Source organism: Tubulanus polymorphus, chromosome 10 (assembly GCF_964204645.1).
Source record: "Tubulanus polymorphus chromosome 10, tnTubPoly1.2, whole genome shotgun sequence".
NCBI classification, from domain to species: Eukaryota; Metazoa; Nemertea; class Palaeonemertea; order Tubulaniformes; family Tubulanidae; genus Tubulanus; species Tubulanus polymorphus.
Window position 1 is genome coordinate 9,976,497 of NC_134034.1, and position 27,268 is coordinate 10,003,764.

General features: G+C 39.0%; 2 protein-coding genes across 3 annotated transcripts; both read right to left on the reverse strand.

The window, feature by feature from the left end:
- Positions 1–5,910: 5,910 nt before the first annotated feature.
- LOC141911909 (lanC-like protein 2) lies at positions 5,911–11,264 on the reverse strand. 2 transcript variants are annotated; one of them, XM_074803008.1, is made up of 9 exons: positions 11,123–11,264; positions 10,575–10,698; positions 9,982–10,195; positions 8,657–8,798; positions 8,073–8,213; positions 7,223–7,408; positions 6,515–6,691; positions 6,233–6,305; positions 5,911–6,131 (listed from the first exon to the last, which is right to left on the reverse strand). In XM_074803008.1, exons 1-9 carry the CDS (start codon positions 11,213–11,215, stop codon positions 6,052–6,054), a joined length of 1,230 nt encoding a protein of 409 aa, XP_074659109.1. In that variant the 5' UTR covers positions 11,216–11,264; the 3' UTR covers positions 5,911–6,051. The 2 variants fall into 2 exon arrangements, with proteins under 2 accessions (XP_074659109.1, XP_074659110.1); XM_074803009.1 differs by lacking the exon at positions 11,123–11,264 and adding an exon at positions 10,827–10,965.
- Positions 11,265–19,213: 7,949 nt separating this feature from the next.
- On the reverse strand, positions 19,214–26,419 carry LOC141911583 (degenerin-like protein del-10). Its single transcript, XM_074802569.1, has 9 exons — positions 26,268–26,419; positions 25,693–25,863; positions 24,665–24,832; positions 23,568–23,686; positions 22,728–22,909; positions 22,347–22,545; positions 20,466–21,948; positions 19,874–19,965; positions 19,214–19,419 (listed from the first exon to the last, which is right to left on the reverse strand). The coding sequence occupies exons 1-9, from the start codon at positions 26,417–26,419 to the stop codon at positions 19,214–19,216; spliced, it is 2,772 nt and encodes a 923-aa protein (XP_074658670.1).
- Positions 26,420–27,268: the final 849 nt, after the last annotated feature.

Consider the following 27,268-nt stretch of genomic DNA (forward strand, 5'->3'; position numbering starts at 1 on the left):
AAACCGATCTACTAAGTTCAGTTTTTTCAAAATCTACGCCTCCAAGTGGTCAGACAAAGGGTTCGTTTTATCAAGTACCGGTACATGTCCAGGTAATGCCATTAGTAGAAATGGAAAAATGCATTTAGCGTTTTGTAGGAAGTTTGTTATATGTTGCTATATGTCACTACTGGCCTGTGATTTCAGTGAGGTTGCACATTGTAGTGAGCACTGCTCGAAGTTCTATACGTAAATTCATATGGCAGGATCCAGCGAAAAAATGGATTCTACGCAAATAGATCTTAGGTAATGCCTGGTGTAATGGGACGTTACTTAGAAATTCTACATCTTAAATAGTTTTTTTTAATGACACGAGCGAAAGACGGCTTTACGTTAACAAAAACGAATCAGTCGATGAATTTATCAGATATTTTGCTAGAAATAACTGAATCAATCAATCGATGATTGTTTGTTTACCGAGTAATCATCGCACTTTACAATAGTTATACATGAAACCACAAATTATTTGAAATACCATTGCAATACAAGAACATAAAAACATAGCGAGAGACATTATTCATGGTAAAAGCTTTCCTAAAAATTTGTTTTGAGGTTGGCGTTTAAAAGCATCGACGGATTCCCGAATACGGTAAAACATTCCATCTCAGCGATCGTTATATTCATTTAGAAAGTAGGCCGGCATTTGACTCGAAATTTACGTTCAATTATTATGGTAGATTTTTTTTGTATTTTTATACGTGTACAACTGTCGTAAATGATATACAGACTTCGTTGCAATCAAGAGGGTCTGAAAACGATCAGGGTATTCAAATTGTTTGCTTCAATCATTAGTTTTCGATCAAGTTCAATATTCCATATGCTGGGTGTATAGAGGTGGCGTCGCGTCAGTGTTTTATCATGCGGTAACTTTGATAATTCAGAGATATTTCTATAGATCAATATCTGAATGGGACCCGTGTGCCCGGTCTATATGCTGGATGTATACAGAGGTGACGTCGCGTGTGTATTCGGCGTAACGTTCCACAAACTTCAGTAAACCCATTCACAATAAGAGACAAACAGCGCGGCTGCCTATTGGTCAATATTGAAATACGCCACCAGTCGACAGTAAGTAGAATCGCCAGGCCAGTCATTCGTCTCTTGATCTTCACACTGTGCTGACAGGATTTCGAATATGGCGTTCATCCCGGCTATCATCCTCGCGATTACGCTGCGCTCTACAAGCTGGTTCCTTCATGAGGAACGACGTCTATATGTTTTACGTGTTACTGTTTGTCTTCGCACTGTCCTGTACTGTTCTGTGTTTATTAATCCGTTCTTTTTTCAGGTTCTCACCCGTTATATTTTTCAGGGCCGATTTCTCTGTCGATTTTCAATGTTCTATGGAACAAAACTAATGTCCGAAAGCGTCGGCTCATTCGCCGGTCATGTGCAGAGGATGTCAGAAAAAGAGTCGGTCAGGAAATGCTGCCCTCTGCACGCCCTCACACAGAACACGAAAACCAGGACAACTGCTTCACGTTAATCATCTAACTGCAGGGTGTGCTTGGCGACGTTAATGACGGGCAGATCTGTCGGATTGTTCGAGTTAAAAATGGAGTGGTTATACTGGACTGTCACGCCACTGATATTCATTGCGTCCTTGTGACCACCTCGGATGAGGGATGGAGTCTACTGTCTCGCCTTTGATTTCTGGTATTCATTGAGTCGGGTGAGGGATTGAGTCTACTACTATCTCGCCTTTGATGTCTAGTATTCATTGTGTCCTTGTGACCACCTCGGACAGGGATTAATTTTCCTGTCTGCCGTTGAGTGCTAGATTTCATTGTGTCCTAGTGACCACCTCGGATAGGGATGAAGTCTCTTGTCTGCTTGTGAGTGCTAGGTTTCATTGTGTCCTCGTGACCACCTCGGGCAGGGATGAAGTCTCTTGTCACGCCTTTGAGTGCTAGTTGAGATCCTGAATCTCAATTCGGGCAATCTGGTTGTACTGCGCTATTTTTCTCTTGACCAATTTTACAGGTTTGTCAGTTACTAACGTCGCCCAGTACATCCTGTGGTTAGATGATGAACATGAGGCGTTGTCATTCAGGTTTTCACGTTCTGTGTGAGGGCGTGTAGAGGGCATCGAAATCCTGGCTGACTCTTTTTCTGGTATCCTCTGCACATGACCGTCGCCGGGAAGCCGACGCTTTTGGAAATTAGTTTTGTTCCGTACCAGGTTTTCATATCTGTTCTTTTTTTCATTTCAGGACTCCCCCAGAAGACGCCCTAAGAGGACAGAAGATGACGATACTGAACTCGGCAATCTTGAGAAAGTTAAGTTGATACACGTGTAAATTACAAATAATCAAAGAATTGTGTGACTACAAAATGTCGTTCTTTAACTCATTCCAGCTAAACTTGGATTTGGAAAGGCCCAGAGATACATTAGCCATCTAGATCCTACCGACCAGAAGTGACCACGGAAGACTCCAGCTTAAATTAAATTCATCAACAAAACACCAAGAGACCTTTCGAAACTGAACCTGGCAGTCTTGATAAAAAGCTAAGTTAATTTTTCATTTCTGAGTTAGCATCAAGGGCAGGATGCGTATGGCATTTGAGAGAACAGATGCGCTGGTGAAGTTCGGCATCTCAATTTTACTATAATTGAAGATTGAAGCTCTATGACCGGTATAATGGTTATTAGTGAATTAAAATCTAAGACAATCACTGCTCTAATCTAACTCGTTAGGTCCCATATGAATATTCTTGGCTGAGTATTGAAATGTGTAAATAGGTCAGTTATTAATCAACAGATTTTTCTTAAGTATACGTACAATTAAGTATCTTAGGTAGCATCAAATACTTCTCTAGTGTAGATATTTCATGCCTCAACAATGAAAATATAGATAGGAAAATTTTCTAATTGACCTATCACACTTGGATATTAACAATAATTCAAATAAAGTTGGATCCGAAATCATTGGTAGATATTTCAGGGCCTGCTAAATATACACGCAGGCAAAGATAAACTAGTTATACATATATTATTTATCAATTAAACTTTTTCGTCGTTTAATAGATTATTTTAGCGAATGATATATTAATACATTTATAAAGATTGAGGCAATACTTTACATCACGTGTTGTGTGCTGTTTGACCATTTTCATTAATGAATTTCTCGGCGGATATCGGCTAGTGTCTAGGGCAATATCGAGATCTGGGTATTACATTTGGGGAAGTAGACTAAGGGTATAGTTGCTATATGTGATTTTAGAAACCATGATTTGGTCTCTACACCTTGACGAATGTGGGATAAACCAAAGCTTTAATTGATTCATTTCCTGTTAGTCATGTTTGGATGAAGCATAAGGATTATTGTTTAATCAATGATTAGAATATACCTAGAACAAATTAGGACAATATTAGCCAATTACTTAAACATCTAGTGAATTCAATATCTGATGTAAGATTACAAATTGTTTTCATAGATATTATCAAACTGATAATCGAAATATAGCTGATAGATAATCTAAGTGAATCCATCACATCCAACTATTAGTTGAATACATAATATATCTATTCGCCAAAATCAGTTTAAGGCAGATTTACCTTCGATCCAATAATCGAGATCAACAAATCTGCATATCGGACACACTGTCGTGAATTTTGATGGGTGAATATTCCAATATTCATTGTGTATTTAGATTGAGAACCTTATTCTGACAGGAAATCCTCAACTTAAGTCTTTCTCCTCTAGCTAATATCTCTCCTTAACTAATCTATTCTTCAAACTATTATAGTATCATTTCACCAAGCACCGCACTATGGACGTCCTGCCGATAAAAGGTTTTCAGTCGTCGTACACAGTGTACTGTAAAAAGGAAACATAGAAATGTGACTTAGGCAATTTCTAATTAAAACGATGATGTAATGATGGATTCAAATAATGATAAATTCAAATAAGAAGTCAAAATAATGATTCGTTTTAACTTGAATCATGTCTGAAATTCTTTAGCTTAGACTAATTAATTCAATATCTTTACGTTAGAAGAGAAATAAAGGAATCTAGCTAAGACAATATATTAATTACATATATACAATGAAGATTGATTCAATATCTTCATAAAAGAGTTTAAATCCAAACTGGATGAGTTGATTAGATAACTCAATGTGGTCTAATATCGTCAGGAACGAAGATCTATCTCACTGGGCTTCTTATATGAGGACTGTAATGAACCAGTTAGGTTTTGGTGTCATTCTGGACTCGTCAAGGTTTGAGCAAGGAATCGTAGTTTCTTAAGTCCGTAGAACCACGTTCATATAGGATGAGTGATTCTGACAGAACACTGCTCGGAAATCAAGCAGAGCCTTGCATCGGGAGCAATATTTAGAATTACTGAAATAGATACGAATGCCATTTATTAGGTACAGGTGGGTAGGAAACATTTCTAGATTTTCCAAATCTTTACAAAAGTTTATTAACCGACAATAATGTTAATTCGATAATAGGAATATTGTTTAGCTGACAATTAAAATGTAGGGTAATTACTAGGATATAGGTAATCAAATTGCCGAAATAAACTATAGCTAAAACTATAGCTGTATAGCTCAATAATTAATGGATTGTTTAAATATCTAGAATAAAGATGGATTTAAATGATCTGAAATTCTTCTAGTATAGACATTTCAGACCTCTATATTGTTCGATAATTTGCTATTATTGAAATTTGCATGTAACGGTCCGCACGGCTGATCTTATATCCAGCCTCATATTCTATTGTCACTAGTCTTAAACAGTGATGTATTAATGCTGCTAAACTACTTTTAATTATTGGGGTTTTTAAACCGCAGTGAATTTTGATGAATTTTCCTATACGAAAAACATGGCGGCTAGTAATTCAAATTAACGTGTAAATTATCATCAATGCTTGTTAGGATCGTCTGCCTCAAAGAATGTTCTTCTTTACTTATTTCAGCTGAATTCTATCCTGGAAATAATGCTCCATGATTGGTAGATGACAACCGAAAAATTAAAATTAATTTGTGAATTATAATCAATGCTAATTAGGATGGTCTGCCTAAAAGGATGTTCTTTTTTTTCTTAATTCAGCTAAACTCTATCCTGGAAATAATGGGCTTCGATTGGCAAACGACAACCAGAAGTAGACGACTACCGATGCCGATGAAAACTACTGCAGACGTCCAGATGAGAAGTTGTGGAGCCAGCAGCAGCGAGTTATCGCCCAACGATGGATTTCTTCCACAAATAATGGTGGATTTCTACCAACACTGATTCAGGAGCAGCAGCAGCGGATCCCGTTAACACTCGAGGAGCAGCATGGACAATAGCGCATCTTATAAACACTGATCCAGGAGCATCAGAGACAATAGTGTATCTTATAAACACTGATTCCGGAGGAGCAAAGATATTAGTTCATCTTATAAACACTGACTCAGCTAATGAACCTAATTAGAACCACTTGAGGAGCAGCTAGTGCCTCTTATAAACATTTTAGGAGCAGTAAGTGAATCGTATAAAACTAAGGAGCAACTGAGACAATAGTGGACTTCAAAGTATAGTAAAGTACTGATTTATTTTTACACTTCACACTTGTACAAATTGGTCTAAAATCTTAGTCAGAAATGTAGTTCACGAAATCTACCAGATTACAGTCGACTTAGTGGTGGAACAGAGTATGAATTCTTTAATGAAATTGAAGTTAGGATAATTAGGGTTCTGTAGTCTTAGAAGACTACGTTTGAATATTTCAATAAAATCGCATCCAAATACTGCCATTTGTGTATTTAAACATTTACCCGAGATAAAACACCAAGAGGATTATGTGTTTTAATCTGAATAAATTTCACCTTTATTCATGTTAGTTTATGATATTATTTACAGCAATCGTACATAAATTTAAAGCAACAAAATCAATCGGCACATAATTTTATAGATGGCAAAGCTGTTCAGTGTATTAAATAAAATGCAGCAGTTATCACAGGGATATAGGCACTGTTTATAGGCACTGCGCCATTTACAAAGACGCATCCAAGAAGAAAGCTCACGACAATTGAAACGCAGGAAACCGCGCGTTATTCGGGCTCAAAATATCCGCTAGAAAGTAAATTGTACCTGCCAAACCTGAAAAAGACAAGCTTACTAACTTAAAAGAGCTATTTTTTGGTTAAATTTGTTTCCTTTATTCATTTTCAGTAAAAGTAAAAGAACATTTATTTACTAACCTTCAAATAATGAATAAGGTCGGTCAGGGGTTCTACAATCGTGTTTACCATAATCTAAACACCATTCAGCGAACTACAAAAAATGTATTGAATTTAATTTCACCTTGTCCGTGTGGGTTCAATTTGTTCCACGGTTGTGTGGGTTTAATCCGACTGTGGATCCAGTTCCACAGTTGTGTGGGTTTTATTTGACTCTGCATTCAGTTCCACCATTATGTGGGTGTAAATTGACTCTGGTTGCGGCCAGGTTTAATTAGTTCCCAGTAGAATCAATGTACCTACCTGTATGGCTCTGTAAAGCCAGTTGACGTCACCAGTGAGTTTATATAGGATGAGGAACGTGTAAGCATTACCCCCCGTGCCGTGACATATACCATAACCTTTTTTCAACAAACCACGCTTCCAAACGACCTCGCCGCACTGTTTTAATTTCGACAAATATGTGTCATCTTTAAATGTCTGCAAAGCAACAACAGGAGGATATGAATTTAAAACCAGTTAAAAAGGAAAGGTTTCTTATCTCAAGTTATGATATTTAGGGAAATATTGGCGAGGAACTTCCAAAATACCTTATTTGCATAATTTATGCATCTATTTATGCACCATTTTATGCACCATTTTCAAAATTCTTGAGCGGCAATTGAGAATTCCTTTTGCCAAACATGAGAATTGACTAGGTATCACTAGTGTGATTGAAGCAGGACATAACTTTTGTGGTAACAGATGATTCCATTTGTGGCAAGTGATGATCCACCAGGTGTCGCTCGTGTGCAGTAGGACATCAAATATTGTGGTAATAGAGGATTCCTTCAATCCATGGCAAATGATGACCCACCAGGTGTCGCTAGTGTGCAGTAGGATATCAACTACTGCACTGGAAAGTGAAGATCCACAAGGTGTCGCTAGTAGTTAGTCGATATGAAACTGACTACCGGTATTGGTGGGACAGAACCATATTGACTGCAATTCAGAGCTCAGCGACTTACTCACCTTATACGCCATGGCGAACATGAAGGCCCAACCCGGAGCTCCGTGACACCAGTGTACTAACTTATCCCCACTCCGGCTGCCGATGGACGAGGGAAAATTTCCCGATGGAAACTGAAGCGTTGACAACCAATCGACGGTCGGACGAACAAAACGATCGAGTTGGCTGAGAAATTTCTCATCATTGCACTGAAAATGATTATTCTGGTTTAAGGGATAAATTTAGATGAAAATCAACAAAACCTTAAATACGTGAAACCTCTGGATAAAACAACATTATACATTTACGCAAAGATGGATCAACTACAAATTAGATCCATATCTAACCCAAATTAAGCGGGTTTTAGACTAACGATCAAATGGCCCATGAAAGGCCCAAAATGCCCCAAAATGAACAAACATACATTCAACCATCGATTATTTGCCAGCCTCAGTTTTACGCACTAATTTCTAATCCCTGATTACAAAAATTCAGTTCACTGTCAATTGAAATCAAGCTAAAAAATCTATAACTTGTATCTCATTTCTGCTGAGCTTAAAATTTGATGCGGGCAGCCACCTGTGTACCCAAGACATAACTTTTTCTGAAATCACGATCAAGCTAACCATAACAGGCAGTTATAGAAATGGCAGACCTGGCAGTTGTAGAAATGAACTGATTAAAGATTTGCAATTTACAAACAAAATGACATGGCCGATTAGGAGAAACAAGGTATCAATTTTTCAACCTTATGTTCCGTTACTTATTACCCATCGAGTCCACAATCAAGAGTTTGACTGGATTTTGCTCATAAAATCCTTAAAGGGGCCTAATATATACAATGAATAGATAGTAAAGTTAGCGGATACGTACTTGCATGAGTATGTACATGATACCAGAGATCCCGTGAGCTGCTCCGAGATATTTACTATCGTGCCATTCGTACATCAACGGCGCTTGAGAGTTCTCCGCGTGCGATAATCTACGTCCGGACTCGATTATACGATTAAACACCTGTTAAAACAAACAAACGTCCGAATATTGGTACATTGTATTAGAATTCACGGGTGGATTTAGGGGGTGTCGTCGGCGGTACGGACCCCTGACGTTCCATTGGGGTCGCCCTTTTTCAGTTGTTCATTTCTCCGTAATGATCTAACGCCAAGGGGTGGAACTTCACTAATAGCCTATGACGCCCTGCTTTATCAAAAAGATGCCTTTGTCATTTCATCTGGACCCCTGCCTTCCAAGAAACGCCCCTGGGATTCTCAAAAATCAGAAATTCGCCGACTTCCCTGCTCCCTGTACTGGATTCCCCAACTTTTTACAGAAAAGAAATTCCCCTGATTTCCAGGTAAGACTGTCCACCCTGCGTTATGTTGTTCTATGATGAGCGCTATTTCTACCCTTCTATTACCGAAATGGATCAATCATCTAACTATTCTTGCCTTAGTTACCTTTTCAACAATGGACTGATCGACGGCGCCATCCCCTAGATGAAGCCGTACAAACAATAACGCGTACAAATAACCGACTCTGCCGAACAACAGCTCGTCGGGAGGGCTGCCCTTACAAACGCTGTCATGGAGACTTATCAATCTGAAATTGACTTAATAAATGGGTTTAAGAAGACCACAGTTGCCTATTTCTGAAAAGTGCTATCAGTAACAAATTGAATATTATTTCGGGGAAAAATTTCATTGGAATATAATATAAAAGAAAATTTTCAAATTAATCAGTAATCTACGTTAAGACCCTCAGCAACATCTTCCATATTTGTGTTCAAATTAATCAGTAATCAACAGTAAGACCCTCAGTAACATCTTTCATATTTCTGTTCAAATTAATCAGTAATCAATAGTAAGACCCTCAGTAACATCTTTCATATTTCTGTTCAAATTAATCAGTAATCAACAGTAAGACCCTCAGTAACATCTTTCATATTTCTGTTCAAATTAATCAGTAATCAACAGTAACACCCTCGGTAACATCTTTCATATTTCTGTTCAAATTAATCAGTAATCAACAGTAACACCCTCGGTAACATCTTTCATATTTCTGTTCAAATTAATCAGTAATCAACAGTAAGACCCTCAGTAACATTTTTCATATTTCTGTTCAAATTAATCAGTAATCAACAGTAAGACCCTCAGTAACATTTTTCATATTTCTGTTCAAATTAATCAGTAATCAATAGTACGACCCTCAGTAACATCTTTCATATTTCTGTTCAAATTAATCAGTAATCAATAGTAAGACCCTCAGTAACATCTTTCATATTTCTGTTCAAATTAATCAGTAATCAACAGTAAGACCCTCAGTAACATCTTTCATATTTCTGTTCAAATTAATCAGTAATCAACAGTAAGACCCTCAGTAACATCTTTCATATTTCTGTTCAAATTAATCATTAATCAACAGTAAGACCCTCAGTAACATCTTTCATATTTCTGTTCAAATTAATCAGTAATCAACAGTAACACCCTCAGTAACATCTTTCATATTTCTGTTCAAATTAATCAGTAATCAACAGTAATACCCTCAGTAACATCCTTCATATTATCGTTCTTTGTTATAAAAGATTAACAAATACTAAAAATCAGGAACAGTAGGCAGCTCTGGAATTTTTTTGGCAATCCATCAATACAGTGTGAAATGGATTTAAAAACAATGGGTTATTCAGATTCGCGCACAGTTTCACTGGCCGTATAAAGACTAAATCAAGAGAAATATCCCCAAAAATTGATCCCGGACAAAAATAGATTTAGACTTCGATACGTACTGTTGTAAACAATTAAAACTGTCATCTTTTCGTCCGATCTCGTTGTAGATGACCGCTCCAAGCGCCAATGGTCCGGCGTCTCCGCATAAAAACGACACGCGTTTCCCTTTCAAATGACGTAGAGGGCGCTTCAGATAACTTTCAGCCGATTTCAAATATTGTCCGTTTTCGTCGTCGAGCTTTCGATGCAGGTGATAATAAAGCAGAGCGATGCCTGATAAAGAAATTAGGCCGGGTTTATTTCAGCGAGTTCCAGGGCCAGTTTTAAACGGTCTGGGGCTGGCTTTAAGGGAACTTAACCATCAACCCCCCACTTCTAATTGTCACACCCATGGTCTATGACCATTTCTACCCATAGCCAATGTAACAATTTAAGATCAGTCTACAAAATAAAGACCATGTTTGATATAGTGCATTGACGCTTCTCGGGCCGGGTCCATAGTTGTGACTTAAGACCAAAAGTGGTCTTAAACCTCCAGACCGGTCTTAAGTTGTTAGATTGGCTAAAGAACTAAGTTTGTCTTAGACCGGTCTTAAGTCTAAGCCCTGTCTATGGAACCGGCCCCTGAATCTGTGACCCTGTTTTTACTAACCAGACATTCCGGTATAGACCGAAAAATCATCGTTGTCCACTTCTTCGGCTTTCAATCCATGTTCCATGTGCGACAGCAATCTTTGGATTCCTTGTTGAATTTTTTTACGTGAATCCGCCGCCAGCTAGAGGATACAATAGAACCAACTATCAGAACAGGATGGCCCACAGGGGGTCGTAGGTTAATGTAAAAATGATTATCCCTGTTAATACAGTGTCTACATACAATGTATATTAGACACTAGTTAGTTACCTAACGTTGGTGGTAAGCTTTTTATAATCGGATGAGCTTATACCAACTGTGGTTTGTGAAAATATCCGATCGTGAAACTAAACCACAGACCACAGGGACTTGTCACAGTTGATAGTGAATGAATAAAACCAATATCATTATCAATGACCAGATCCACTATCCCTGTATAATAAAGAAACTATTATCATACAGTTGCAGAGATACTGGTACCCCCATCATTGGTCTCATCCATTATCAATCGTGACAAGTCCCTGTGCCACAGACAGGTTACTGACTAATTAGTCCAAAAACCTCACCCGCCCATCATCAATCCCAGCGTTTTTCTCTTCTTTGCTTTTTGTTAATTCTGGGAAATGATTCGTAAAATGTCGCCCATCTTTAACATCCATGATGATCGTGGTTTATTGTTTAATTTCAAATTTCCTTTCGTTTTGATTTGTATTTGAGTTTGTTATGTCAGGGACATATCGATAAATTGAACGGCCGCAATAGACTGGTTACCGTTCTCTATCGTGGGACAGGCAACCAGTCTATAGCTCACGGTGTACCCCTAACATTTGGATTCGGCCTAAAAAGTCGATGTGCCAACGCTAGCGCTCCTCCCGCGGCGGGATTGCAAATTTGGCATCCCTCAGATTCTAACCATGTTCCTTTCTCGGCACTGATTCGAATCTGGTGGCATCGTGAGACCTTGGAGTAATCATTTGAATGATTACTCCAAGGTGGAGACTCGATCAGCCCTAGGCACATCGGATCCGGAATCTCGCGGAGGATAATCGCATGCCCGAACCATAGTTTTAGTCAGTAGCTCCGCGATCCTAAGCCCCGACCCGACCCACAGCCACCAGCCACTGTGGAGTATACTAGAGCAACGTGGATGCAACCCCGTCCTCGGGCTTGGTTTGTAAAGCGCACTAGCTAACGGATAAACGGTCTTCATACACTTTGATTCATGCATAGAATTTCAAACACAGAGAGACAGGGAGAGACCATATTTACATTATAGTCAACTACTTTCATCAACACGCCGACATTTGCGCTAAGTAAAATCACTAAGTGTAATTTGATATCACTCTCACGAGCTTACTGCTAGGTTCATGTCGAAGACAAAGTGAAACTACAGATGAGAAATAACGTGTGGGCGATGCCGACGATCGGCCCTACCAAATAGAAGATTTGTTTCTTTACCTTCGGGTGGTATAGGTAGTCGAATGAATCCGTGCTAGCGCTGAAGTTAATCGAAAAAGTTCCACAATTCGAATTTTTATATGATATCATTTATAGAAACGAGACCACAACGTTTCGTTTATTGACTAACAGCCATCATCAGGTGTGGAATAATTCCACCGTTCCACCATTCGAATTGTGGGACTTCTTCAATTATGTAAACGACTATAACGATGAATATCGGTGGAGCCCGAGGCGGTGAGTGGGCGCAGTGTCATGTGAACTAACGATCATTTCATTTCTTACAGCGATATTCGATAATGCATCTTTTCCCTTCCTCCGGAGTGTATATATACAACAATATCCCCCATCATTTCGCAAATATTCATAGATTCGAATGCCGATAATAGCGTGCCCTGTAGCGTGACTGATTTTGCGGGCCGTGCGTACTCAGGTCTTTTGGACGCCTGCCAATGCCCATAGACTGCAGAGGAGCCGTAAACGCTAGCTAACCCGACCAGTTGGCGCGAGGAGCATTCGTCGTCGAAATAAGTTCATTTTCAATCTTAATGAACTTATAATTTAGGCTCCCGAACCGATACATTATCACAGGGGATCCACCAAATATATATGCATTAAATTCATTTTTCTACTCGGACACTTATCATAAATATTTAAGTAAAAGTTCTTTCAAATTTAACTGAAATGTAGAAGAAATTGAACGCGGAAGACCGATGACTACTAGCGACACCTGGTGGACCTTCGCCTGACATATGAGCCATCCGATTGCCACAGGAGGTCGGAAGTTCCTATTTTCGGCTTCTTAGTGGATATTACGTACCTGTATACGCGGGAGTGAATACGATGAGCCTAGAGTTTTATTCAATTTCCGAAAAAAATTCACAAAATCGCGGATTTTTGGCGTTACGTCGTCGTTATCCCGACAGCCCCCGCCCCACCCTCGCTACGAGTCTGAATACATCTTTGGTCTCGCCTTCCCAAAAAGTACTGATAGATAACCATCACCGATAGAGGGCAGTTTACTTTTACAGCTGAAATTCCACCATGCCGAGAATTCGATCAAATTAAATAAAATTCAAATCAATCATCCCTATTTCGCGATTCAAAGAAACGTGATAAGATCACTAAGAGTTTAAATGTATCAAAATCGCCAAATATGAAATGGTATAATAGGCAGTTGAAGCAGATGTAGTTTTTATTGTAGTGCGCGCCGCTCGGGGGATTGTTTTGTTTGGTTTCGCCGATGAGGCGTTGATAATCTAACATCCTGTAATATTCTCTGCCGCACTGCGGGAAAATCAAACGACTTGTGAAAAATCGCACTCACGGTTTTCTTCTCGACGCCGTAATATATCAGACGCTCCTGTTTATACGACATACCGCGTTGAGAATCAACGCAAATAGATGGATTTCCAAATACCATAATATTTGGTAAAGGTCGCCGATCTGAGGCAGCGCCTTTTACTGAGATGAACAAAATTCACAATTACTTGCTAAATATTTCCGGAGTATGTTATCCGTTGGCATAGCAATAAAGCTTAGAAAAAGGCTGAAAAATGATAGATACATTGGACCCAGTTCCACAGTTCCGTGTTAAGGGTGGACTCGGAGTTAACCCATTGAAAATGAACTGATTTTATCTCAGAATTAACTCTAAACTCAAAACTGTGGAACCGGATCCTGTTTTTTATTTCCGCTTGGCTTAAAATCGACTCCTATGTACCCTGTAGGCCCTATATTACTTTTTCTTAAAATCGCGATCAAGCTAATTATAACAGATCCGGTAGCTATAGAAATGAACTGATGACACATTTTACAAAATGACTCGGCCGATTAGGAGATAATGTATCATGTTTTCATAGCCAAAAGAAATATTCTTATAGAACATAGAACCACTGATTTTAGATTTTATATAGTAAAGCGTCGTGACCGTTACTGATCCTTAACAGCCAAATTATTGTTTATCGGAACTTTATAGCGGATAAATAAACAATATAAACACAAGGTATTTCTGTGATATTTTGAATTTGTTTGCAGTTCATATTTATCGAGATTATCAGCAACCCGAAAGTGAAATCTAAGTCCATACACGAACCCCTGTGTCGTTTTCTGCGTTCATTAAGACGGGCCCTGAAACCGATCAACAGAACAAGGATCACCGATAATCCGCCCGCCAGATAACACAAACACCACGAGAAAACTAACAACCACGACTCGATGAAAGGCGGACAAATTGATAAATAATAATGTGACACCGGGTTAAAAAGGTGTCCTCGGTGAATTATCAGCTACACTGTCAATCTGAGAGTGATACAGAGTGGAACTCGTGTTCATTCTGTCGTTTATGGCTCTTTCGGGAGAAGGTTTTCTTTTCGCTAACCGTTCTTACTTAATGAAATACACGGCGAGAAATGAGTTCTTCTATATAGGTTTCAAATACGATTATATCTCCTGTCTCACCCCCTCGCCCTCACCCCACACCAAATCAATCGACTCTTACTGATGTAGTCTAGTTAATAGAGGTTATTTTGTTGCGACCACTGATGGCCATTCTACGCGGCCGTAAAAATTAGTCGGGCAAACAGCGTCGTGAATGTAATTTTACTCTGCGCGATGCATAGATGTTATTCTAGCCGTAGGCCGCAATTCACGCGCGGTGGAAGACGGTTTATTCCAGGTAAAAAACACAATCAGTTTCGTAAGAGGAAGTTTTATTCGCCGTACATCTAATAAACAGATATACGAACAAGAAGTTAGAAATATATGTACTTAGCTTGGAAAGAGTCCAGTTGCACAGCAGTGGCGACTATAGTGATCTCCCCGATCTTGTTACGATGCTCTTGCAATTTGCAGAGAAACTCATCATTCTTCTTTACCATAAACATTAACATAACCCAAGAATTAAATAAAACATTGTAAATTTAAACCTAGCCACTTTGCGTTCGGCTTTATCAATAATCCTAACAAACCAATTTTCTTAGATATCGCCATATTTTTAAATCATGGACTTGTAAATATCACGGAAAGAATATAGTATGGAGGCCCTAATGATAGATATTATATTATATTGTTTCTCTTGTTTATTTATTGTTTTATTGTTCACCCTTTCTATATTTTCCGTTTTCACAATCATGTACTCTTGATTTATGATGAATAAATGAATTTGAATTGATTTTTTTAAAATTTTGATGCAAGTCTCAAAGCATGCAAATAGGCGACAGGGCAATTAGATTTATAGCGCCTGTTTTGTGGAACCAATTTCCCTTGAGATATTTGACGAAGTCCATCGGTTCAATGTTTTAAGACAAACTTGAGAACTTATTTTTTCAGAAAGAGCTATAAGTGCAATCAATCTTGGTCACCTGTAAATTCTAGCTTAATAATATCTATTCACCGAGGTCTTCAAATTACTAATTTATGAGCTCATATTTATCTTAAACTGATAAATTCAAAAGTGGTGTTAAATCTTATGCGTGACTGGTCTAAAGTTGTTAGATTGGCTAAAGAACCAAAATGAGTTTAGACTGGTCTTAAGTTGTTATATTGGCTAAAGAACCAAATTGAGTTTAGACTGGTCTTTAGTTGTTAGATTGGTTATAGAACCAAATGGAGCTGAGACTGGTCTTAAGTTGTTAGATTGGTTATAGGCTGGCCTTTTGACAAGAAGGCCGCGTCGAGAACGTGTTCGCGACATGCGAGTCCAGTGATCGACTGAGTGAGAGCGGGAAGCGCTGGAACAGGTAGACGACACTACTACCTCGAGTTGTTTTAACGCATATAATAGGCTATCCGCGCGTTACAAATTTTCGTTTTTGTTTTCGAAAAAAAAATGTCACCACCTCGGACTACTGGTCGGTCAAACAGATTAGCAGTTGTTGTTGTTTTCGCGTTGTTGATATTCGTTAGTTTACAAACGGTCGAAACGAAACGTCGAAAATTTGACTTGAAACGATTTTGCAGCCGGGTTTGCCTGGTGAATCAGGGCGGACATATTTGTAGGTGTAACTACGTGATGTGGTTGGGAAAACGCTCAGCCGTCAGAAATCGGCAATTCGCAAATCTTCGCCAATTCGTTTTAGAATCGCTCGACGAAAATCGCGACGACGACGACGTAGAAATTCTGCGCAGATTTCGAAGTTCGTAGAAATATCGAGCGAAAAAGGAAATATCACGGGCATTCTAACTTAAAATCGACAGGTAAGTTTTCTGAAACTGGTTCAGACAGCTTTAACAAGAGTTATTGTAATCATTTTCCTATAACTTTTAGCGCTACCATTCGTGTTATTAGTGCAGCAATTCTCGGCAAAACTTTCGGCAAACGAAAATGACGTCATCGTTACTCACTCAAATCCATCACAAATTCTAGCGCTCCTGTGGCAAGCATAGATCCGCCAGGTTCGCTAGTAGTAATTGATTTTTTCTATATTCTAATGGTAACTGATGAACTCTTCAAGAAATCATCTTTATTGTTAATCATAACCATATCTGAGTAAAAATTGAATCTAAAGTATATTTGGTGCCGCACCCTGTGATGATGTGTGGTTTTGGGAGCCTAAAAAAATCAGTTCGAAGTTCATTGAAAATGAACTAATTTTGACAACGAGACCGAGTGACCATCACGCCATCTGGTGGGATAACTGGTATCGCAGCAGCTCCCCACTGCCGGCTCGCCCATGCACGTCATTGTGTTAATCAAAAAGGTTACGAACTCAAGAAGAAAATTCGCACTAATTACATTACATAATCCAGTACAAGTTCACCCACCACTTTTATATATAGATGTGACGTCTAGGCTTGCTGTCTAATTACACGAAGAAATATACCACTTTGACCTTTATTTCGTCGAGTTGCCGCGGGCAAAAATTGTGTGTCGGTAAAATAATTGTCACCACGAAGCCTGAGAGAAAAAATTTTAGCTCTTTCTACTGTAAAAAAGCGTATACACGAGTTTCTTAAATTCCATCGATACGAAAATGCTGTACGAACTAATGGTACCATTCAACAGTTCAATGTCGCCATTTTTTCTACGAATTTAGTACCGGCACACACACACAAGATGGCGCTACTATCAGGGGTCGACCCAGGGTCAAAGGAAGGAGGTTTTCAAGAAATTTAGGGCCTTCGTATACACTATGATCTATTAGATCATATTCAATAGTTAAACAGCTAGTTATTGCCATAACAAGATTTTGATACTATTCAGTTGTACTTTGATTTTGATCCAGGAAATATTCATTCCGCAATATTTGAGGGTTGATTTTCAGGGACCCCAAAATGTAGGGGTGCGCACACCCACGGACATCTCCTGGATCCCCGCCAATGACTATACGGTCGGTTTTACGTAATCGAAATAGTTCAATTCCAGAACAGAACTAAATTTTTTGACTTCGAAATTTCCGATTATTCGAGCCTCCAAAACATACCGTATTGACTTTTCCACTCTCGATGTTTGGATTAAGTTCCGTTGCTACTCGATTTTGTCCAGCGAGAGAAGTTTGTTCAATTTCCGATCGAACCAATGTAACCGAGTATACATACTAGCGAACCTGGCGGATCTCCACTTGCCACAGTAAACGGTGCCGCGGTATTCCATCGAATAAATATTAGAATATTGATATGAATCTTTTTTCTCTTTTTTCAAGGCTTCTCCAGGGGGAAACCAATATAGAATACAGACATTTATAGAAACGACACGTCATTCGGTTGTAGAAAAGTGCAAAAACGTATAGAAAACCAACCGAAATTCGAAATCTGATGGGGTTTAGTTCCGTAAAGCCGCGTTTGAGAGGACTCGTGACCAATGAATAATTACTGGAATCGGTTAATCGTCCCATGTATCAACGTGCAGTTTATTGCGCTTGAATTTCACTAAATCGAGCCGGGATTTAGGTTAAAAACCGATGAATTTATTTGGGAATGAATTTTGCAACGAATAGTAAACAAGTGCAGATATAATCATTTAAGCGCAGAGCGGAGAAAATTGTGCGGACTATATATACATGTAAATATGATAACCATCCTGATAAATAAAGTGGTTATTCGTGGAATAATAAAAGGAGATTAAATGATTAGATATATGTTCGACTTCGATGGTATTTACGGGGAGTCGAGATTACGAAACAAAAAAAAAATCTAGTCAGACATTTTTGAATCATTTTGAGTGAAATAAAATTATATCTATTTTGAATCAAATGTTTTTAAATCTATATCCGGTATGGTATCTTGTCTGGTTTAAATCTAAGTGTATCTTGCATGGTTTAAACCTAAGTGTATCTTGTCTGGTTCAAACCTAAGTGTATCTCGTATGGTTTAAATCTAAGTGTATCTCGTATGGTTTAAATCTAAGTTGTTCTTGAATGGTTTAAACCTAAGCGTATCTCGTACGGTTCAAACCTCAGTGTATCTCGTATGGTTTAAACCTAAGTGTATCTCGTATGGTTTAAATCTAAGTTGTTCTTGTATGGTTTAAACCTAAGTGTATCTCGTATGGTTCAAACCTCAGTGTATCTCGTATGGTTTAAACCTAAGTGTATCTCGTATGGTTTAAATCTAAGTGTATCTCGTATGGTTTAAATCTAAGTGTAACTCGTATGGTTGAAACCTAAGTGTATCTCGTATGGTTTAAATCTAAGTGTATCTCGTATGGTTTGAATCTAAGTGTATCTCGTATGGTTTGAATCTAAGTGTATCTCGTATGGTTTAAATCTAAGTTGTTCTTGTATGGTTTAAACCTAAGCGTATCTCGTATGGTTCAAACCTCAGTGTATCTCGTATGGTTTAAACCTAAGTGTATCTCGTATGGTTCAAACCTCAGTGTATCTCGTATGGTTTAAACCTAAGTGTATCTCGTATGGTTTAAATCTAAGTGTATCTCGTATGGTTTAAATCTAAGTGTAACTCGTATGGTTGAAACCTAAGTGTATCTCGTATGGTTGAAACCTAAGTGTATCTCGTATGGTTTAAATCTAAGTGTATCTCGTATGGTTTGAATCTAAGTGTATCTCGTATGGTTTGAATCTAAGTGTATCTCGTATGGTTTAAATCTAAGTTGTTCTTGTATGGTTTAAACCTAAGCGTATCTCGTATGGTTCAAACCTCAGTGTATCTCGTATGGTTTAAACCTAAGTGTATCTCGCATGGTTTAAACCTAAGTGTATCTCGTATGGTTTAAATCTAAGTGTATCTCGTATGGTTTGAATCTAAGTGTATCTCGTATGGTTCAATTCTAAGTGTATATCATCCGTTGCCGACGTTGCTGCCTGGTTTTTTCTGTCACTGCTAGCATTTCCCTTTTTCCCAATTCGGGAGAATCCTCGCAGAATTTCACCACCGAGGAAGTAGATAACCTCAGCGATAGCCAGCAGGGAGGCTCCGAGATAGAGACCAGCAGTACCGCCGACATCACCTACAAAAGAAAATCGATGTTATTTCTAGGTCACAGAATTCCATATTTGAGTTTTCATTTTCATCCCCCAACCCGCAATGCATCACTACGGTACGAGCTTTCTTCCGCTCAACCCGCTGGGCGTCACTACGGGCATAACAGCAGTTCGAGCGCTACTAAAGCCACTATAAGTACGGGCTCGAGGTTTCTTTCCGAATCCCCATATTGTTAGAAGCAGGCCGGTATTCTATTTATCCCGATTAAGGGGCCAGAGAAGAATCTTTCGACCAAGAAAAGAACTTCGCTGCTTCCAATAAGAGGACAATACAATCTCATAAAGAGCTTATGTTTTTATAAATCTTTAGGTATCAGTTTGATGTTTTTAATTTTCCCGGGTAACGTCATGTTTTCAGGGGGGGGGGCGTACCCCTGTATACCCTCCCCTTGGATCCACCCCTGGTGTTCATATACTTACAAACCAATGAAAACCACGTGTAAGCTTTTGACTTTGTTAGTTTTTCTACGTCGAGCGACCGGAAAAATACGTTCACATAAACATAATTATCCCTGAAATGTAACGTGTGAAAATGATACCAGATGGCGTTACTGTACAGTTTTAGTACCAATGATAAAAGTTGATTTCATTTTATTTGGAATATATATTAGTAGAAGGTAACCCATTCAAAGGAAATTATTTTCAGCAATCTTTCAATATACGGTAAAATGGATTAGAAATCGATGTATGCATTCAGCTGCCCATCAGTGCTGATATATATATATATATATATATATATATATATATATATATATATATATATATATATATATATATATATATATATATATATATATATATATATATATATATATATATATATATATATATATATATATATATATATATATATATATAGAATATAGTCGTTTTCAAAAATTATATATGTAGAATATAGTCGTATATATATATATATATATATATATATATATATATATATATATATAGAATATAGTCGTTTTCAAAAATTATATATGTAGAATATAGTCGTTTTCAAAAATTCTCGACCTACTTGATGAATTTTTCGTTGATTTCGATAGATTCTTGAAACTCGTTCATGTGTTTCGAAAATGCACCTTCGGACGTCAAAACGGACCTTTGAAACTTCTTCAAATCGTCGACCAGTTTCACCAACGCGGCGCCGTCCTTTTTCGACGCCTTCAATATATCTATAACTCGCGTTACGTTCGTTTCTAAATCGGGGAAGATCGTCGCGAATTTCTTCAAGTAGTCGGCGGCTGACGAAGCGTATCGGCTGAGTCCAGTGACCGTGTCTACCAACCGAGGCAATTCGCTTCCCAAGAGTTCATCGATCGTATACTTCAAGTCGGTTAACGTGTACAGATCGTATGCAACCAATGAGAGTTGCGAAATCGAATTTTTGGGTGCGTTATTCACGAAATCGGCCAACGGTTTAGTTACGTAGTCGTCGACGTCTTCCGTACGCTTCCTAATGCCGATGAAATTAGAACCAAACAACGCAATCATGTAACGGTTATACGCGAATTCGAGCGACACCTCGTGGTTACTCGTGATGGCGATAACGTCGGTCACTTCCGCCAGTACCGAGTCTAACCGGCCGAATAAAGACGCTGCAGCGCCCTCTACTGTATCGATCATCGCCATGACGTCATTGATGTTCGATTCGAACGCTCTCCAAACGCTCTTATCCGAGATTCTTTGTCCGTCGAATAACCAAACCGCGTCCGAAACATCGAACGCCTTGTCGACGAAAGCTTGGCTCGTTTTGTTGAAAATTGCGAGGGCAACTTCGATCTTCGGTAGAAGAGCCTTTAATTCTGATGAGGGGAATCTCCGCTGGGGGTCGCCGCCGTCGTTATTTTGAAGTTCAGCGTTCAGACGTGTAAAAACGATTTTGAATTCCGCCATTCCGTCCAGAACCGATACCGCCACATTTCTAAAAATAGTCTGTACCCCGTCCGCTTGACGTTTGTACTGATTAGCTTCCCCGTTGCCGTTCAATAGAAATTCGCCCATCGCTGTTATATCGTCCCGTAGATAGTTGTCCAACGCGTGCCTGAACTGAGCTAAAGGCGTCAGAACCATCGTCTCTACTCTGGATATCGACGACATTTTCACGTAGTTTCGCCTGGATCTGGTCAGCTGCTTCGATATTTCGGATAAAGTTTCGTTGACGGCCACGTACTGATCGTAAGCGGTCGCGTAGCGTTTTTCGACGAATTCGACCAAATCCAACACTTTACGACCGTAGCTTTGCAAAGAATTTACGAATTGGTCGACGATCTTAAAATCTTCGTCGGCCATTTCGCCGTTAACTCGGTGTAAGGCGTTGCGGGATTTCACGTAATCGTCCAGCATGCGACGGCCCTCCTCCGAACTGGTGTTCACCGATTTAGCCATAGATCTCGCCGTGTAAGACGATAGCGACGAATAACTGATATAGGTATCGTACGACATTTTATTACAGGGTGGAGCGCAACGACTTTCATCTACGTGTTCCTCGCGTATTTCCTCTAAAACATGAACATTATAAAATTTAAGACATTTTTGCCAGAAGCAACACATATTTTTCAATTGCTTTCAAGTGAGTGTATCGGTAACAAACGCATCTTAGTTCAGCTCGTAAAATTCACGCGAGATTTCTGAAGCTGATTTGCTAAAGATTTTGATGCCCCGAATTTTGACACCCTCGATGACTTTTTGAAATATCTTTAGTAATATAGACATAAAAGATAAGAGTTTAATTTCACTCCAACCATAAGAATGCTACGTGGAGGCAAGATTAAATACAAAATATGAAATATAAAAGCCGGGTAACTACTAGCGAACCTGGTGGATCCTCGCCTGCCACAGAAGATTTGGAGGTTCCCCATAGAGCAAATCAATGTCGTGATAGATAATTCGTACTTACGCATGTTCGGGTCGATGCAGTCGCGATGCTCCGATAACGTGCAGTAACGTAGATCCTTAGGGGGCAACGAATCGTAGGAATAGAACGGTTTACACGAACAAATATCCGTCACCATTTGTAAATGGGCTTTTCTCAGACACGTGGCTACTGGTTCCCGATTCGGTTCACAAGGACCATATGGATCTTCTAATTCTGTAGTCTATAGAATATAACATATCATCAAGTACATTTTCGTTCTATTTCGTACACTGTGATGTACTGCAGTAGAGTCCGTTTACCATCCCCCAACCGGAATAATCGGCGTACTTTGGAGAGAATTTGTCGGTTCCGCAGAGTCCGAGACAAGCGGAGTCTACTGCAGGTAATATTTTAGAAGGATACCTGTTTAGCCGTTACTCCTATCAGAGCGGTCATCGACGCTGGAATCGATATTCCCAAATCTTTAACGCGAGGAATTTCCGTCTTATCGTGGATTAACACTCTTAATCCTGATGATTTTCTGGCCCCGTCCATGCTTTCGTATATTTCAAGGTTGACCAACACTTGTAAACCGTACGCGATGCCTGAGTACGAAAAAAAATTGCTACTACACTTAACATTTTTCGGTAAATATTACCCCAACCATTTGTGGTATTGTTGCCCGAACCATTTGTGGTATTACTACTTCAGCCATTTTAATACTATAACATGTATCCGTCCTCTCTCTGGCGAGACGTCGTCTTCTATCAGGCCAGGTGCCCATATATTCCTGGGTGGTGATAGGCAATGATGATAAGTGTCTTGCCCGAGGACACGACGGTAATGTACGGGGTTCGAACCCACGACCTGGCTTTGCAGAGCCGAACGTTCGAACCGCTCACCCCCAGACCGCTCCTCAAAGGACTTAGCATTTCACCCTGGCTTACATCTATGCGGACTCTATCTTTTCAGGTTCAGTTTCTAACATTTCAGGATCCAGTTTCACAAAAGATTTAACTCTTAAAAAACACTTTAATTGCTTCACCAATTCATTTCATCTTAAAACAATCGAAGAGTTGATCTAATGCGTGAAACTGGACCATAGCCAACGATTTCAATTGTTCAGTTTTCTATCTCATTCCTGGACTGAGCTTACCACGATTAAAAACAGTCGATTAAAACAAATCGAAACCAAATACTAATGAAGATAATTTACGGCCAATCAAGTTTGAAAGCGTCGAATGAATAATAAATGATATTTACCTGTTCCAGCGGCATTTATTTCCCTCTTGGGATTTTGATTGAAGGCAAAACACATTCCGTAATCAGTTATAATGGAGGTAAAGTTATCTAAGGTCAACGGATCCGACTGAAATGACGCCCTGGAATGATATTAAACTCATAAAATGTACTAGTACTGCCCATCAATATTTGATGATTATTATCATAAAAGCTATCGAAATACGTGTATATACTCCCGACAAATCCGGTTCAATTTTTATGAACGATGATAGATTCAAGTTTATCTATTGTTCGGGAACTTTTTGTTCTCAGCCCTATTTCTCTGAGGATGGGATTAAGATCTATTTCGAAACTGTTTTAAAGATAAAATCAATGAACCATTTTACAGTTGTAGCCGCCATTCTGACAGGGTACTTTTGTTCTGCGTTGTTGGGTCATTTATTTTTCTCTTTTAAAAACTATTCGTGGTAGGTGTTTTATCATATTTCATCGGACCAAAGATGGATTTTGACAATTTTGGCAACATTCAAACCTTGTGAATCTCTAGGTTTAACGGCAGTGAAATTCATTATTCAAATTTGCGAAATGCGAGCGATATAAAAACCTGTGGCCAGTTTTTGCCATTCAGGGTACTCAACTTTGAAGTTCGTCATTTTGAGAAACGAATTTCGAATTTGAACATGACGCCTTTAAAATACCGTTACAATAACGCTTATCAAAAACTGATATATAGGCGTTATTCAAGGGGTTGCGTGAGAGTCGATGTGCACTTTCAATGCAGTTCTCTTGTTTTTTTTGTCTGCACGTACATTTTCGCCCATTAGAGGGACAAACACAACGTATTTCGATGGATGCATAAAACTATCGATGGGCTTGAAATCTTCTTGTTTTCTAGTGGATTCAATAACCGAAAACACCAATCTAACTCATTATAAATCTCTCTTTTGTGACACAAACGCCGAATGGAACGGAGACATTTTTGTCAAGAATATTTTTCACTGGCCATTTTATCAGCCACAACAACCGATGATATTTCATAGCATTTCTAATCTGTTTCGAAGGCAACAAGGCTGTCGGATATAAAGCGATCATAAAAAATAAACGTCTTGTTAACTTACGATTTAATTGAATCGTCCATTTTGTGCCCGAACTTTTCGATCAGGTATCTGAAAGTGTAGTTGTTTAATTCCGAGGACATATCCTCTAAGTCGTCCGATAAACTGTTCTGATCCGTGTAATGGGAAGATATTTGTTGAAACAAATTTGCCTCTTCCACTTCCGACAATCTATAAATTTTGATTTCAAAATAACATTTTTAGCATGGTACGTGATATGAGAATGTAGCCAGCTGTGGGCGCGGAACAGAACCATAGACCCAGCATGGCAAAATGTCTGATCTCAGACGAAAATTTTACTTCGGTCACCCAGACGCAGTCTCTCGCCTTGTTCACGCTCCCCGATACACAACATGTATATCGAATGTCACTGGCTATTAGAATATTCTATCGAAAATATTTCCAAGTTCTACAAGTATAAACTCTAAGAATGCATCGACTGAAACCGACGCAAAACTATAGTACATACGTATAGTACACACGTTTTACACTACGATTTAGTCTAACTGTAATGTTGCATCAGTTCAGATAGGTTTGTATGTTCTTTTATGGATATTTGACATGACGCAAACTGGTGGCCAAGTAACATGGGTTCGTTGTATGTCCTCCCCCGGCAGGAATTTGAACCTGATGGCATCGAGATTGCCACGGTACGGAACGTTGCCGCACTAGACCGAGTGCGCAGCTACACGCGCAGTTTAGATGATGTCATTTTTAGCCAATCAGATATCCCAAAACGAGCAATCTGTTTGGTGCCGCGTGTTTTCGAGCGATAAACCTGCGCATGTACCAGCGCACCCGGTCTAGTGTGCCGTGGCTGAGTGAAGCGATGCCACCAGGTTCGAATCCCTGCCGAGGGAGGATTCTGGCCCCAGGAATATGCGTAACATGTCCTAAGGTGGTTTAGCATTTTTGTGTGTGGCAGGGTTTCGTCCCTTGGCTGATAGAAGCGATGACATTAGGTTCGAACCCCTGCCCAGCGAGGACGGGCTTGTTATAAAAAAAATTCCCACTTCGTTTCATTTTTTTACCTGAAAGTATTCGTGTTGCATATAGTAACCATAGGAAATGAGATATCGCGGTCTGGTTTACCTACTGATATATCAGAGGTGACCGGCCACGAGAAGTAGTGAGTAGTCCGATCGTAGATCTGATATATCAACACTCCGGTCATACCCAGAACCAATAACAGCCAACCAATCCTGAAAAACAAAAAAAAAGAGAAAAATAGAAACAGCGTAATAAGAAATGAATCAATGTTCGGTATAAAGAGATTATGTTTCTTTTTGATGCAGGAAATATTAACAGCAGTCCCAACACGCTTCCGAGTTCCCGGATGCTCAACTCGGTGAAATGTTTACAGCATAGTATAGCATGGCATGGCATGGCATAGCATGGCATAGTATGGCATGGTATGGCTTGGCATGGCTTGGCATGGCATAGCATAGCCTAGCATAGCATAGTATCTATTTTTCATTAGGTTGTTACATAATTAATTTCGCATAAATTAGTATATACGGTGAAAAAAATGTAACAAGAAAATGAAAAGAATCTATCGGAGCCACCGGCCTCCCCCCATCGGAAAATCTTAAATAATTTAACGAACCTTGTAAACCATCGCGTCGAAACGGCGATGTATTTCACTCCGTGGAAATTCGTATCGTTCGCAAACTCATAAACCGCTTGGCGGAAACTTTTCGAATCTTCTTTTTCTTCTTCAGCCGCAGTCATCGACTTACTTTCAGAAGCGGTAGTCATTTTACTACTATCGGCGCTGTTTCGCGCAGGCGATGTTTCTTTAGCGGCTGTTATGCGATTGACTGGTCGAAACCATTTCATAATTGAATATATGATATATTCTATTACGAAAATCACGCAGAATCGTTCAAACTAATCTCTCTAATTGTGTCCCTCGCGAATTGGGAGTAACGTTCGGAACATGCGCGCTCTACCCGTTTCAACTTCACTCCGTGACGAGGTTTCAACTTTTGAGAAAATCATCATTCAAATTCGTCGATTTTCGATTTTCAGTTTACAAAGATAACAAATCGCGAAAGAATAAACAAACTAGTAACTATTAACGACGATAACTAGTTGAATGTACGAGTCGATCTAATCCGAAAATTTTCAATTAAGTTTTTACATGTATTATTAAAATGGAATTGGTTCTATGTCGAGAGTTTATGCGAAATTCAAATCGATTCCTATCGTTTCCCATGAGATACGCCGTGCATATAAAGTTGTCCCCAAGAGAAGCCGAAAAAATTTCGTCCTGGAAAAATGTTATTATGTATTTTCAAAACCCTGGTTCGTTGTCGGCAGGTGTAACTGATGGATCTGTATGGGAAACGCCTGCAATTAGCATAACACCAAATCAAATAACTTAGAGGAACAATCGAATTAAGCTTTCAGTTTATTATTTTCCACATGTTGATAACATCGCACAGAGCACAGAAAATACAACAAAATGAAATAACGAAAAAAAAACGACGATAAAATACAGTAAAGGGGAATCGAAACCCGATATGTGATTAAAAAGGAAAAATACAACAGTCTCGTGGTGTTATATCATTAGGTAAACGATTTGATACATTTTTTAATGAATAT

Coding starts and splice junctions, on each gene's coding strand:
- LOC141911909 (XM_074803008.1), bottom strand. CDS start 11,215: ATGGATGTTAAAGATGGGCGACATTTTACGAATCATTTCCCAGAATTA. Junction 10,699..11,122: donor CTGGGATTGATGATGGGCGG/GTGAGGTTTTTG, acceptor TGTATCCTCTAG/CTGGCGGCGGATTCACGTAA. Junction 10,196..10,574: donor GGTCTATACCGGAATGTCTG/GTTAGTAAAAAC, acceptor TTTCTTTATCAG/GCATCGCTCTGCTTTATTAT.
- LOC141911583 (XM_074802569.1), bottom strand. CDS start 26,419: ATGACTACCGCTTCTGAAAGTAAGTCGATGACTGCGGCTGAAGAAGAA. Junction 22,910..23,567: donor AATAAATGCCGCTGGAACAG/GTAAATATCATT, acceptor TTTCGTACTCAG/GCATCGCGTACGGTTTACAA. Junction 19,966..20,465: donor ATCAACGAAAAATTCATCAA/GTAGGTCGAGAA, acceptor GTTACATTTCAG/GGATAATTATGTTTATGTGA.